Source organism: Euleptes europaea, chromosome 16 (assembly GCF_029931775.1).
Source record: "Euleptes europaea isolate rEulEur1 chromosome 16, rEulEur1.hap1, whole genome shotgun sequence".
In the NCBI taxonomy this organism is placed as follows: Eukaryota; Metazoa; Chordata; class Lepidosauria; order Squamata; family Sphaerodactylidae; genus Euleptes; species Euleptes europaea.
This window is the reverse complement of record NC_079327.1, coordinates 41,760,239-41,774,530: the sequence shown is the minus strand read 5'-3', so window position 1 is coordinate 41,774,530 and position 14,292 is coordinate 41,760,239. Positions and strand designations below refer to the sequence as shown.

Here is a 14,292-nt window from a genome sequence, read left to right as displayed (position 1 = left end):
ACTACAAGCAGGCCAATCAATTAAGAAAGAAAGAGACCTTCGTTCTCTAATATTCTGCCACATAAATAAAAGTGTCCTTGTTCAAGAAACCTGTAATAGCTCAAAACAAAATAAAACAAAATAATGTCTCAGGGAGCCACTGACAGTTTTAAAAACTAAGGAAAAATATTTTATAAACATAATGACTCATACTATGAAGCATCAATTATAACGAGAGTACTTTTCCCAGTTCTATTTCTGTCATCATTGGTGCTTTCTATATCTCTCACCACAAAAGAAGGAACTAAACTTTTATAGAAAATTGGTTTGGCACTTGCCCTTCCAACATCAACACTGAAATTTTTTAAGATATAGAGGAGGAAAAGGAAGATGGCAATAGAAGTGCTGAGTTATTTCATTTCAACCATGGGTACAAACGAATATGTGCTGCATTTTTATATTTTTCAAAATTGGATTTGTGTCAAGAATTGACAGAAATTTAAACTTTTTTAAAAATAAAAATTGCATCTTGAAATACAGACCAGCGAGCCAGTTTACAAGGGTGTGCTCTTTTTCAATTATATCACAGGAGAGTGTCCCGTGTGCTTTTTCAAAGTAACTCTGCACATACAGCACAGCATGTTGGATTGGCGAATGGAGACGGTGCAGGCACATGGATCCGTTTATACCTGTTGTTCCTCACCCCAACCATAAACCTAGAATGTAAACATGAATTTAGTTTAAGAAGAGAAGTAAAACTTACAGCTCGTGTAAGAACGACTGTCATCCTCACACATTTTATGCAGCTGCTGGTATTCTTCTTGTGCTAGCTCAAAACGTTGCTGCTTAATTTGGTAAATTTCCTTTTTGGCATTAAGTGCCTCCTGGGCAACAATTAAATATTCTTTTAACATTCGCTCTTGCTCTCTTCTCCACTGCTCTCTCGGGTCCTCAATTTGTGTCAGTTCTGAAGAGAAAACAAATTAAAATATATTAAGTGATAAAGTATCAAAACACATGAAACAGCTATGTCATGTGAGCCATGCTAATATCCCATGTCTGAGAAACAGGCAATCCTTCATACACTGATTTTTAACATGAATTGTTATTTGTTACTTTGCATCTCACTCACCCTGTCTACTGAGCAGCCATAACAGCAGCTCCCCCCCCCCCAATGTACGGAGTTGGGCCAAAGACAATAGTTTTGATTTGATTTGAGACTATAGTAGATGCTATTAGACTAGGACAGGGGAAACTCAGGGTCTAGGACTGGCTCTGCCATACGTGGCCAAACAATGCACTGAGCATTACCTTGCAAGAGTTTGAGTAATTTACTCTGTTTTAAGCTTAGGCTACTTACTTCAAAAAACATTCCTTAGGACTTGGAGATTTCTATTACATCTTCCCCTATGTGCTATTTAATCTAGTTCAGGCTTCTAATTTAAAAAAGAAAAAATCCACTTGCTCCCCAATGTTGTGGGAAATTGCACAACAACATGTTCAGTTCTTTTGATCTTGTCACCCTTTACCCTATTATAATCTCTCACTTCAATCATGCTTGTTTCCTTTCCCATTCCAGTCATCACTTGCCAGTTTTAGCCCTTCCTAATAAGTGTTCTTATTCAATCATTCTGTCCCGTCACAGTGTTGTTATTGTACTCAGGTCTTCAACCTTTCCTTCCAGCCAATCTGACTCCGAGATAATCTTGCTAAATTTTGCAGGAACAACAACAAAAATTGTATCCCTTTTGCCACTGAAAGACTCCCAAAGATTCAAGAAAGGAAAGGAAATGGGAGAAAGATTTCCACTGTGTTTTAGGGGAAAAAAATTAAGCAAAGCAAAAGAAAAAGAAATTTTAAGCAAAGGAATTTTCTCTCAGAAAGAATTCCAGGTACTTGAACATATTAAGACTGCCTATACCTGCTGCCCTACCTACCATAAAATACAGTGTAATGTTTACATCAAGTCACACACGAACTGTCTTTATAACAAATAGAAACAATTAACGTTTTCAGTGTTGAAAGGAGTGAATTCACCAAAGGAACAATTTGGAAATTTCATTTTTTTTATCCTTAGCCAATATTATAATGTGAACATACAACTATGATTTCAATGAAATTATCTTCTGTGCTCAAATGAACACATGAAGCTGCCTTATACTGAATCAGACCCTTGATCCATCAAACTCAGTTTTGTCTACTCAGACCAGCAACGGCTCTCCAGGGTCTCAGGCAGAGGTCTTTCACATTACCTCCTTGCCTAGTCCCTTTAACTGGAGATACCGGGGATTGAACCTGGAACCTTCTGCATGCAAAGCAGATGCTCTACCACTGAGCCACGGCCCCTCCCCTCAGTACAACAGAGAAAAATAGTCTAAAATATAATATTTTAAAAATTCCTACTACTTACGATTTATATGGTCCATGTAATAAATACCAATCTGTTGATCAAAAACAGTTTCCCAGCCTAAAGGCAGCTCATCGCCTACACAGTCAGCAAAAGTTAAAGGCTTCGTAATCCTACAACATAAAAAAAAAAAGTTCAAAAGCACAGCATTCAACTGCGTGACCACCACTATTGTTTATAAAATAGGTTTTCTCCTCTGAGAAAACCAAGGCTTGTACTTAAAAAACCCACACACATTAACCGTGCAATCCTGAAGGGGGGCCGAAGCACCAGAGGAGCTGGTGTGACCCTATGCCAGCGTCTGTGCCACTTTGTGCCATGATAAGTGGCATGGGTGCCGGCTCAAAGAGCACTTACGCCAGTGCCGGGGAGCGACACAGCAGCGCAGGCCTTGGTTGCCAGTGCTGCCGCGCAGGCAGCAAAATCCCAGAAGCGAGTGCAATGGCATCGGGGTGGGGGGCGTTCACAGGGGCAGAACTGACACTAGTCACCTCCCAAACTCCTTTTGGTCTGGGAACGCCCCTCTATGCTGCAGTGTTGCTACGCCAGCAAAATAGCTGACGTAGGAGTTACACAGCTTTCTAATTTTTAATACATTTATTTCTTGTATTTTTGTGTCAACTAACTACTCTCCCCCACCCCTTTAGGAACGGGCTGCCCAGCTATTACTTATCTTATAAGCTACATAGAAATTCTAGAGATGCATATTCAAAGATGTCTTGGAGAACAAGAGAGACAAGATTCTTTTTCACTTTCTAGGCTTACCAACTTAATTATTATGGCATGCAGTCCTGCCAGTTTTTCCTAATTCTAGTAAAAATGTGGTTTCACATCAAAATAATTGCAAGTGATACCAAACTCGTCTTACTTAATCCATTCAAGTCATGTATTGGAATATATAAAAAATGTATTTAGGGAAGTATTTCCAATTAAAAATGCCCACTACTCCAACAGGGCATAATGTTGAAGTCTGAAAAAAAAAAACTATAAAAAAGAACAATTTTTTAAAAAACATCTCAAAATATAGGAATTTTGTGCTTATGAATAAAGCTGAGAACACGTCATTAACTCTGCATATATTTGAAAAAGTACATAGAAGCTATTCATTTTCATTTTTCTCCCAAAATACCATAACCATTATATCAAACATTGCATAATATTATTTATGTTTGGGAAACTGTCAATACAAGAAACTGGTACTATAAATTAAAATCCTCTCTCATCAATGAGATCAGTATAAAAGAATGCTACCGAATTGGACACCATGACAATTTCAGGTAGACTATAGTTTGTTTTTGAAATCTACATCAATTTGCCACACAATTAGTCTAATTTGTGTGCACTTGGAGGTCTCACAGGAAATCTAGAAAGGCTGTGACAAGTGGGCTATTACAGGTTGCAATCTATCTCATACAACTCATCTGCTTATCTGCTGGGTTGCACTTTGTATTTGGTAGCACACATACTGGCAATATTATATGACAGCTGCTTTGGTGGGCGCAAGTCTACAAACTCACAAAAAACATTCACAGCAGTGCAGATCCACACTAGGTTAGCCATTTCCTAGACAAGCCACTGCCTCTTTGCTAGCTGTGAAGATTTTTTCTTTTATGATGTGCTACATCAAATTTTGTTCAAAAAATACCAGAAGAGTTAATCACACGCTCACAAAGTGTGTGTTCACACAGGAGGTATAACGTAGATTTACAGCCAAATTATTGCTTCATAAATTTAATGTTTCAGGCCTATGATTGTTTTGGGGAGTTTTACTTTACCCTCAAAATCAGGATAATCACCACCATATAGATGAGGCCCAGGTCTTTCCTTTTTGTACAATTCATTTTAATGTCGTTCTAACAAAAAGGTCTACATCACCCTTTGAATCTGCAGTTTGGCAACCATCATCCATCAATCCATGCAGATGAGTCAGCTCTATCTTGCGTTTCCAGCACATGCCAGGAAGGCTGTGGAAACCATGAACAGGTGCCTCGAGGTTTTGGGATGGATGAGGGCTAACACTGAAACTTAATCCCAACAAAACAGAAGTGCTATGGGTGAGGGAATTTGGATATCTCCTGTTCGAAATGGATTTGCATGTGCCCTAAAGAATCAGCTTGGGAGTGTTGCTGGACCCATACTTCCTGTTGGATAAGCAGGTGGCAGCAGTGGCCAAGGGTGCTTTTCACCAGCTTCATCCCTTCCTGGGCAAGAAAGATTATTGCAATGCACTCTACATCAGGGTGCCCATGAACACTGTCTGGAAGCTACAGTTGGAACAGAATACTAAAGCTGACTGAAATGGGTTGTAGAGACCATATCACTGCAGTTTTGTTTCACCTACACTAACTCCCAATTTGCTTCTAGGGCCAATTCAAGGTGCTGATACAGACCTTTAAAGGCCAACATGGCTTGGGGCCTGGAAACCTGAAGGACTGGCTTCTCCCAAATGAATCTACCCATCTACTGTGGTCCTCTTCAGAGGCCCTGGTTTGGGTGCCTCCACCATCTGAGGCTAGACCCAAGAAAGCACATTGTCAGTCATGGTGCCAAAACTCTGGAACTTCCTCTCCAGGATAATTCATCTGTCTCCCTCTATCATTGTCTTCCACCAGCAGGTGATTACTTTTTTTGGGGGGGGGTGTACCCCCAATAACTGTTAATGGCCTTCGCTCCTGGTTATGTCGTTATGTGTTGCTTGTGTATTTATGTGTTTTTATTGAATTGTTTATTTTACATATACTTTAAATGCTGTCTTAATGTTGAAATGTTTTGATGTTCACCACCTTGGGAGCCTAATAACTTTTTGTGCATAGTATTTTAAGTACATGTTGCTGCATCAATGTTTATTTTGAAATTAACCTGCAAACCCCACTGACTTCAAATGCTTATTCTTATTCTGATGTACAAGAACCATATCTATCAAATACATGTATTGGGTTGATGCAATTCTTTAAAAAGTAATTAAGATATATACATATATCACAAACAGAAATAAATATAAACCTACTCTTAGGGCAGTCATTCAAGAATACACTGAGAACTGTTAAGTAACCATTCTGTCCACTCATTACACAGCATCACATACAAAACTTCCAGAAATGAATAGGCCAAAAGTACTGCTTTATTATATAATTCACATTTTAACACTTACAAGTCTTTGCTCGTGTACTTTGCTCCTAAAAGTATGCATGAAAAAAGTAAACAATGTAGGTTTTTAGATCCTACTTTCCCAGTACTGAGCTATATCCAGCGGAAGGTTTCACAGAAGGAATTGGTGGAGTGGATTTGTCCTCATCTTCCCCTGCCCTAATTGTGTGTGTGTGTGTGTGTGTGTGTGTGTGTGTGTGTGTGTGTGTGTGTGTGTGTGAAGAGTCGTCAAGTCGCTTCCGACTCATGGTGACCCTATGAATCAATGTCCTCCAAAAAGTCCTATCTTTGACAGCCTTGCTTAAGTCTTGCAAATTGAGGGCTGTGGCTTCCTTTATTGCCCCAATTAGGCTGCTGTTTGTCCCAGAGCTCTTCTCGGAGGATGATTTGGGAGAGTTCCATAAGCAAGATATCTGCCTTCTGCTCATAGCCTGAATTAGCAGAGGAGAGAAGGCGAGGTAATTTTACCCAATTCCTCCTTCGTCACTGCAGCATCCCACCCTATGACATATTTTGCTTACAAGGTTCTCCTAACCATCAGAAAAGACTTTTGGGATAGACAGTGGGCTATTTATGGAAAAGGAAGGAATGAAAAGATCCTTTTGCCAAATCCTGTGAATTCTTCTCCACCCATTATGAGTAGTTAACATCATGAGTAGTTAACCTGGTCTACTCTCTTTTATGCATATAGCAAGAGACAGACCTCAAAATCCATTATATAACTGAGTTTACTGAATCAGAATTTACCAGCCTTCTTTGTCATTCCATTTGATGTTTCACAGAGATGCACTGTTGCTGTAGGGCCCTTTTCCTCGAGATACCCAGAGATCATAATATCTCTCCATCTCTTTCCAGACTTGGGACAGTGTAGTCCTGGGGTCCCCCAACATGGTACCTGTGGATGCCATGGTGCCCGTCAAGTGTTTTTGGAAAGGGGCCAGGGCGAGGTGGAGCTTTTGCCCACAGGGCTTTTAACTGACCACTGGAGATCTGATTAGCTGTGTGAATTCAAAAACGCATTGCTTCAGCAGCAGCTGCCACCACAGCACAAGGATATTTCTTCATTGTATGACTTAAGATAATCTGTGTATATGAAAGAAAATATTTTAAAACAATATGTTCATTCAGGCAACATTTCTGCCTGAAACACTGAAGAGTTACTAACAGAGTTATGCGAGACCTCAATCCCTAATGTTTTGTTGTTGGCCCCACCTCCGGTGGCAGCCATTTTGTGGTTGTACCCACCAGCCTGTGCCAGAATTCCAAAGGTGCCTGTAGGATCAAATAGGCTGGGGACCCCTGGTGTGGTCCTTATACTGCTTTCCTCTTTGGTATTGCATCAGCAGAATCTCATCCAGTACAATTATTTAGGGTGATTCACAGCCCGTTCCTGACTTCTGAGGACGAAAGTCCTCAGGAGGCCAGGAAGGGGCTGCGCCAGCAAAGCCCCCCCCCCAGTGATGGCATCCGGGCTACTTACGCCATCGTGCGTGGTCCCAATGCCAGTGGGGAGGCCCAGATGCCGGTCTCCCAGCACTGCTGTGGCAGCACCACCCCCGGAAGCTGGCTGGACTTTCCACTGGCATCCCACTGGTGTAAAGGTCCGCGCCGGCGTGGGGGGTGTGCTGGCATCCCGGGAGCATTCCTGGTCTGGGGCTGCCTATAGGTAGCCTCCTGTCCCCTTTCATCCCAGTATGCCACTGGGACGAACAGCATTGCTGTGCCTGCTTTTTAGCAGGTGCAGCCTCATTGTTTTCAATGGGGCAAAAAGCCCCATTCAAAAAACAAAAAGATTTTTAAAGGCTTTTTTCAAGCTTTCGGCAGCTGGGAAACAGGTTAGGAGGTGCCGCAGTGGCACCTCCTCCCCACTGTCCCTCAGGAATGGGCTGTCAGAATCAGTTGACGGGATGAGACAGATTAATGGAGGACTGTTCTATCGGTGGCTACTAGCCATGGGGACTAAAGGGAACCTCAACATTCAGAGGCAGTAAACTTCTGATTGCCAGTGCCAGGAAGCAACATTAGGGGAAGGCTTAATTCACAAAATATGGATGTATAATGATTTTGTGTATGTGCTATGCCAAACTGCTGCAAACAGCAGAATTACTTTGTAATTGAAAAAATAAATAGGAATCTTGAGTGATTGTACAGTTGTATATTTATGAATATATAGGTTTAACTCAAACATACAAAAACAGTCATTATCTAAAATGTATATGTTCTACTTTCAATATGAATTCTAACATGAAATTTAAACTCCCAACAGTATCCTACTGTCAAACATGCAAATGTTAGAGCAGGGATCCCAACCACGGTGCCCACGGGAGCAATGGTATCTACGAATACCTTTTCTTGCCAGGTTCTCTCTTCTTTTTGATATTCAAATATGAAAATTCCAAGCATGCAAAATAGCTAGGGCAGAGTTAATGGATAAGAATGAGATCAAAACAGACAAAACATAGTCTGATTTAAATCAACAGCACTTCATTTATTATAATGGGCTTACACACTGTCTTTCCCTAAACTGCAATGACACATCCCAACTCAATGATCTGTTACAAGCAAGAGAGCTCTTCTTTGCACACACGCCTCTGCTGACCAGAAAATTTTCTATTCAATGGAAGGAACCAGAGTGCATGCATTTTCTCCCATGTTCATGGATTGGATAGCCCAGCTGAAATGAATAAAGATCTCCTGAAATGCCAAGAGTTTCCTGGTACAAGTGTAAACATGAAAACAGATGGGTAGGAGATCCTTTCATTCAAAGTAGCTCTTAGACCCCCCCCCCCAGTTTTGCTAGTGGCACTTATGATTCAAACTAAAGTCCTCAGAAATTGCTGCTCAAAAGCTTGCACAATGTTGTGCGTCATTTTGGTTAGCCCTGATAAAAGGTATTACACGGATTTTGTATTTTGCTGCTGAATTTGTGCCTTACCACATAACTGATAGAGCCCATGTGCTTGTCTTATTAAGCCCCTTTGAATTATCTAAGCTAGGCAAACCATTCATTCATTTTGTGAAGCTTCATCACTTCTAATGCAACAGTGTCACTGTAGTAAAGATGGCAGAATCCCACCCAAGAACAGTTTGTGTTGTTCAAAGATTATGCGGACAAAAAAACAAAGCTATTTCACAGATCATCTATAATGCAATTCTGGGCTTATCTCTAGGGATAACAAAGAATGTGCAAGTATCGTAAGGTCTGCAAGCCACATGCTGTTTGCCCCGTTCTAAACTGAAGACAGCATCTTAAATACAAAAACAGGGATTAATAATTTAACAGAAAGCTGAGTAAGGGGAACTAATATTAGCTTTGATGAAGCCAAGGTGTCTATATTCACCAACCTACTGAAAATTTAGCTGAAATGCAAGGGAAAGTAAAAAATAATTCTGGAATACATACAGGGGACCATTTAACCATTTTCAAAAGAAAGCAATCTGACAATTATTTAAAGTTACTGGAGACACCAGACTTTCTATAACTGTTTGCTCTCTCAGAAGAATAATTACCCTCACACAGAGGTGCTATTAAGCAGCTAATGACAAGATTTAGATGCATCTTGTACACAGAAAAATAAAGAGCATATTGTTTGAAATACCAGTTTTGAAAACTACTTTTATTTTGAAAAGGGATTAATTAAGAGGCTCCAAAGTGACAAATGTGGGCAGATTGTTTGTCAAGATTATGTCTTAATAGTACAGAATGCAGGAACAGGCTTTGGCATGTCTTCATTTGTAGAATTCTACAGAGTATATTAATGAGTATGAGACAATGCATGCACACACACACATATATATATATATATAAATACGAAAAACAGTGTCAGACTCCCAAAGTTGCATCAGTAAAATACGTAGCATAAAGACTATATGTGGAACATTTTTCAGACAAAAGGTATGAGGAGTAAAGGACAAAAAGTAGAATATGTCAACTGTTAGTAAGAGAAAAGTGACACATTAATAATTCATGTAAGTAGTTAATGGACAGGTACCCAAAGCTGTTGAATATGCTTTTTACCAATATTCTGAGTTCATTATTGGACCATATTGGGGTGCACAAGACAGTCAAAATGTTAAGCTCCTAACAGGTTTGTTTGTCTGACATTTTTGAAATTTTCCACTTATCTCTCTTGGCAAATATACTGTCACAAGAAGAAAACATGGGGTAAAAGGTTTCTGTTTCACAAAAACTATTCAAAGGAAAAGCTGCTTACTGCCATAGTCCAGAGCTGAAAACACTTCACCTTCGTATCTACAGCCTGACTAGGGGTATACTCAGTAGTTTGGGGTGCAGGGAGCTAGTGTGCCTAGCCACATCTCTTCTGTTTTTATCACTTATGCTGAGATATCCATTTATCTTCTAACAGAATTTCAATTCACATAAACTCAGCATAACAATCTAAAAACTGACACACTCCTAACAGGCGGAATTCCTAAATTATTCATATCAGACATCACATACAGTGGTGTCACTCCAGGTGGGATCTATCATGGTTCTTCTGCTGGCAGGAGCATCCACAATTTCTCCCTTGGCTGAAGCTCTATCCTCAATGGTGCCCCCAATCCTGTTCCCAAGGACCCTCCCCCAACCATCAAGAGAAGCTTTTTTGAGGAGACACAAGGAGCTGAAGGAAGGGGAAAAAACATGAGTTATGACAGCTATATATCACTCATCTACCTATCTCAGGAGAACAAGAATTGCCTACAAGGGCCAGACAGAGAAGTATTGATATACAGAATGAAAGTATTGTTGGTTTGTGTGTGCACAACTTACATTCATTGACAGTGGGGTAGTAAATTGCATAGTCTTATTCACAATGCTGACCTATAAAGCACTACTGTGAGAAACATACTGGTATCTGGCTTTCTAGATATCATCAGGTCCATAGTTATTTCAGCATTTCCATGATATCATGGAATACCTTATTGACTGTTGGTTATATAGTTTTACAGCATATATAAAACCATCTAATGTTACAAAGAATTGTATCGTTTGCATTTATTTGTCATATGAAACTAGTTATATTTACATATTAGCAATTTGTTTAGTAAAAAAGGAGGAAAAAAGAAATCATGTAATACCAAGGTCCCTTCCAAGGTATTCTCCAATAAAAAGGTAAAGGTCCCCTGTGCAAGCACCGGGTCATTCCTGACCCATGGGGTGATGTCACATCCCAACGTTTACTAGGCAGACTTTGTTTACGGGGTGGTTTGTCAGTACCTTCCCCAGTCTTCTTCCCTTTACCCCCAGCAAGCTGGGTACTCATTTTACCGACCTCGGAAGGATGGAAGGCTGAGTCAACCTTGAGCCGGCTACCTGAAACCAACTTCCGTCGGGATCGAACTCAGGTCGTGAGCAGAGCTTGGACTGCAGTACTGCGGCTTGCCACTCTGCGCCACGGGGCTCCTGTATTCTCCAATACTCATTGCTTAATTTCAGTAGACCATCATCATTTGTGGATTGCAGACCATGATTCACAGTTTCCCGCCCATTTTTACTCCCACCATGCCATCATCATAATTGTTAAATACTCTGTAAGCAATCAACTTATTTTCCTGGAAAGACTACAACATCATAATTATTTATTGAATAATCAAAGAAATTTTTCTGGAAAGACTACAGCATCATAATTATTTATTTAATAATCAATCATAAAGAAATTGTTGCAATCAAAATTCAAATTGAATGAAGAACAAGTGGTTGCTTTACCAGCCACGGAATTTCCAGTGTCAGAAGATTTAAGCAAGTGTTTAGAATATAATATTAGGCAAGATTCTACTTTCTCCCCAGTTACCACTTCTACTCTCCTCACTATCACCAAGTTAAAAATAGACATTTCCGTTTCCTCTAATTATTTCCCTTGTAGTTCCCAAGCTCTGGAAGTGTTTATTTATCATGTCAACTTCCTATGTTTGTATTTGTTAAAAAAAGATCAGCACCATAACATCCTTTGATCCTGACTACCATAGAAATATTTATCCTTGAAATACTTTGTAGGTGTTTTTCTCTGAACTCCACAGATAGCCAGCATGATGGTGTAGTGGTTAAGAGTGGTGGACTCTAATCTGGAGAACTGGGTTTGATTTCCCAGTCCTTCACATGAGCAGCACTCTAATCTGGTGATCCGGGTTGGTTTCCCCACACCTACACATGAAGCCAGCTGGGTGACCTAGGGCTAGTCACAGTTCTCTTTGAGCTCTCTCAGCCTCACCTACCTCACAAGGTGTCTGTTGTGGGGAGAGGAAGGGAAGGAGATTGTAAGCCGGTTTGATTTTCCTTTAAAAGGTAGAGAAAATCAGCATATCAAAACCAACTCTTCTTCTTCACAGTGCAGCAAGTTTCATAAAGGAAGTAGTGTTATACTTTATCATGTCCTAAAATGCCTAATCTAACCACTTACACACCACCCCTTTCAACCACTATTATATATGACTCACACAGTGGTTGTTTGAGAGTCTTTTCTAGTAATGTAAATGTTTCATTTTATTTCATTAATTTATTTAAAACATTTATTAGCCGCCTTTCTATTTTGCCGAACACCAGGCAGCTTACAGTGTATGTAAAACAATGGTTATAAAAAACCACAATTTAAAATCTCAATTAGAACTGCCAATAAATAAAACTAAATTAGTCAAATGCAGTCCTAAATAAAACTGTCTCCTGGCCTCCTAAAGATCAAAAGTGAGGGGTCCAGGTACACCTCCCTGGAGAGCCTGTTCATTAATCTTGGGCTACCACTTAAAAGTCCCTCTCTCCTATGCTCACCAGGATGAGCTTCTCTGATTGGTGGGACAGTCAGCAAGGCCTTCTCTCTCCATGGATCTTAAGTTGAGACTTACTCAGCCAAAAATTATGTTCAAGATATTTTGGACACCACAGCGACTCTTTAGTAAAGGAATGAGTAAAGTATATAACTGTTTGTGTATTGCAACTCACTGGACGTGTTCCTTAAACAAATGTTTGGGGCATGTCCAGTCATCCAGTTTTTTTTTTTGGGGGGGGGTAGACATTATCACTCATGTCAATTTTGTATTATTTTTTTCATTGATTTTTGAGGATGTCTATGTACTTTTAAGCTATTTGCCTTTCAGAGTCTAACCAATGGTCAACGAAAATGGACCCTCCGTGCCCTTACTACAGCTAAAAGACTTATACTGCAACACTAGAAAGATAAAAGCCCACCTCTGGTAAATCAATGGATTTAAGACCTTAGAACTCTATTAGTATACAGCAAGATTTAAAAAGATGGTCAAAACTTAACTTATCGTGGATGGGGAGAATCGCAGTTATAAAGATGAACTTACTACCAAGGCTGATATTTCTCTTTCAAATGCTCCCAATACAAATCGAGGATAAGATGTTGAGGGAGTGGCAGAGACAAATCAATAAATTCGTTTGGGCGGGAAAGAAACCAAGAATTAACTTCAGAATTATGCAAAACTAAAAGAAAAGAGGCGGACTTGCCCTATCAAATATCAAGCTTTATTACCAAGCGGCAGGATTATCATGGATTGAGGAGTGGATAAAGAATACAGATGAAACAAACTTGAATATTGAAAAAGGCACATGGAATAAGGGATTTCACTATTACTTATGGAAAGCAAAGAATTCAGAAATTTTTGGAGAGAAACATGTCATCAAAGATGGACTGATGAATATATGGCTTAGAAACAAACAGATTAAGCCCGGTACCTCCACGGATAATGTCCCCTACAGATACATATCTAACTAAGGGAGAGAAGAAAAATGTAGATATGGTAAGATATCAAGATATGATAGATAGTTTATTTGCAGCCCTTGGCCAGATAAAACAAAATACATGGACTAAAATGATCTCATTGACAAAGGTATGTTAAATGAGCAAGAAGAAATAAAACCATGGAATGAGATTAAGAAGAATAGAAATATTGGCTGGCTGACCTATAATCAAATTATTATGAAAATGCGACAAGATTGTTTCCAACAGGGGAAGATAAGAAGGAACACTGAGTTTGAAGGTTTAATTAGTAAAGATATGGATCATATTTTGGGGGAAATTTATAGATTTTTTACTTAAATTTGAAACAGAACAAGAACAAGTTAAGACATGTATGATAAAATGGATGGAAAATTTCAAAAAGGAAATAACACTGCAGCAATGGGAAAGACTTTGGACCAAGTCAATTAAATTCACGGCCAGTAATACTCTATGTGAGAACTGGTACAAACAATTCTTTAGATGGTAAATCACACCAATAGACATTAAAAAAATGAATGAATCATATGACTGCCGGTGCTGGAAATGTAAAGACAAAGATGGAACATATTTTCATTTGTGGTGGACATGCAAGAAAGTTAAGATATTTTGGATACAAATTCATCAAGAAATTCAGAAAGTTTTAAGAATCAAATTTCCTTTGAACCCAGAAACTATGTTGCTAGGAATTGAGCCAGATAATTTGGACAGAAACCATAGAGAAATATTTGGCTATCTGACAACAGCGGCTAGACTAGTACTGGCAGCATCTTGGAAACAGGAGAATATTCCAGATTTGGAAAAGAGGCAACAAAAGATGGACGAATTTGCGGTGATGGCCAGACTGACCAGCTTGATGAAAGAGAAGACGACTGAAGAATCCCAAAAGAAATGGGAATGTTATTTTGATTATGTTAAATGGAAAGAGTAGACTGTTAGATATAAGGATCAGCTTATATACAGTATAGAAGGAATTTATTATCTAAAATGTAGAATATAAGAACAATGTATAAGATGTTTGAA

At 39.4% G+C, this 14,292-nt stretch overlaps 1 protein-coding gene across 2 annotated transcripts in view; it reads right to left on the bottom strand.

Moving 5' to 3' along the window:
* The window catches only part of WWC3 (WWC family member 3), a 91,021-nt gene that overhangs the window by 56,110 nt on the left and 20,619 nt on the right, over positions 1–14,292 (bottom strand). For both annotated transcript variants that reach the window (XM_056861924.1, XM_056861925.1), the window contains exons 2-3: positions 2,390–2,499; positions 743–946 (exon numbers count right to left, since the gene is read on the bottom strand). In XM_056861924.1, the coding sequence (XP_056717902.1) occupies positions 743–946; positions 2,390–2,499 (314 nt within the window). The remainder of the gene's footprint in view (positions 1–742; positions 947–2,389; positions 2,500–14,292) is intronic.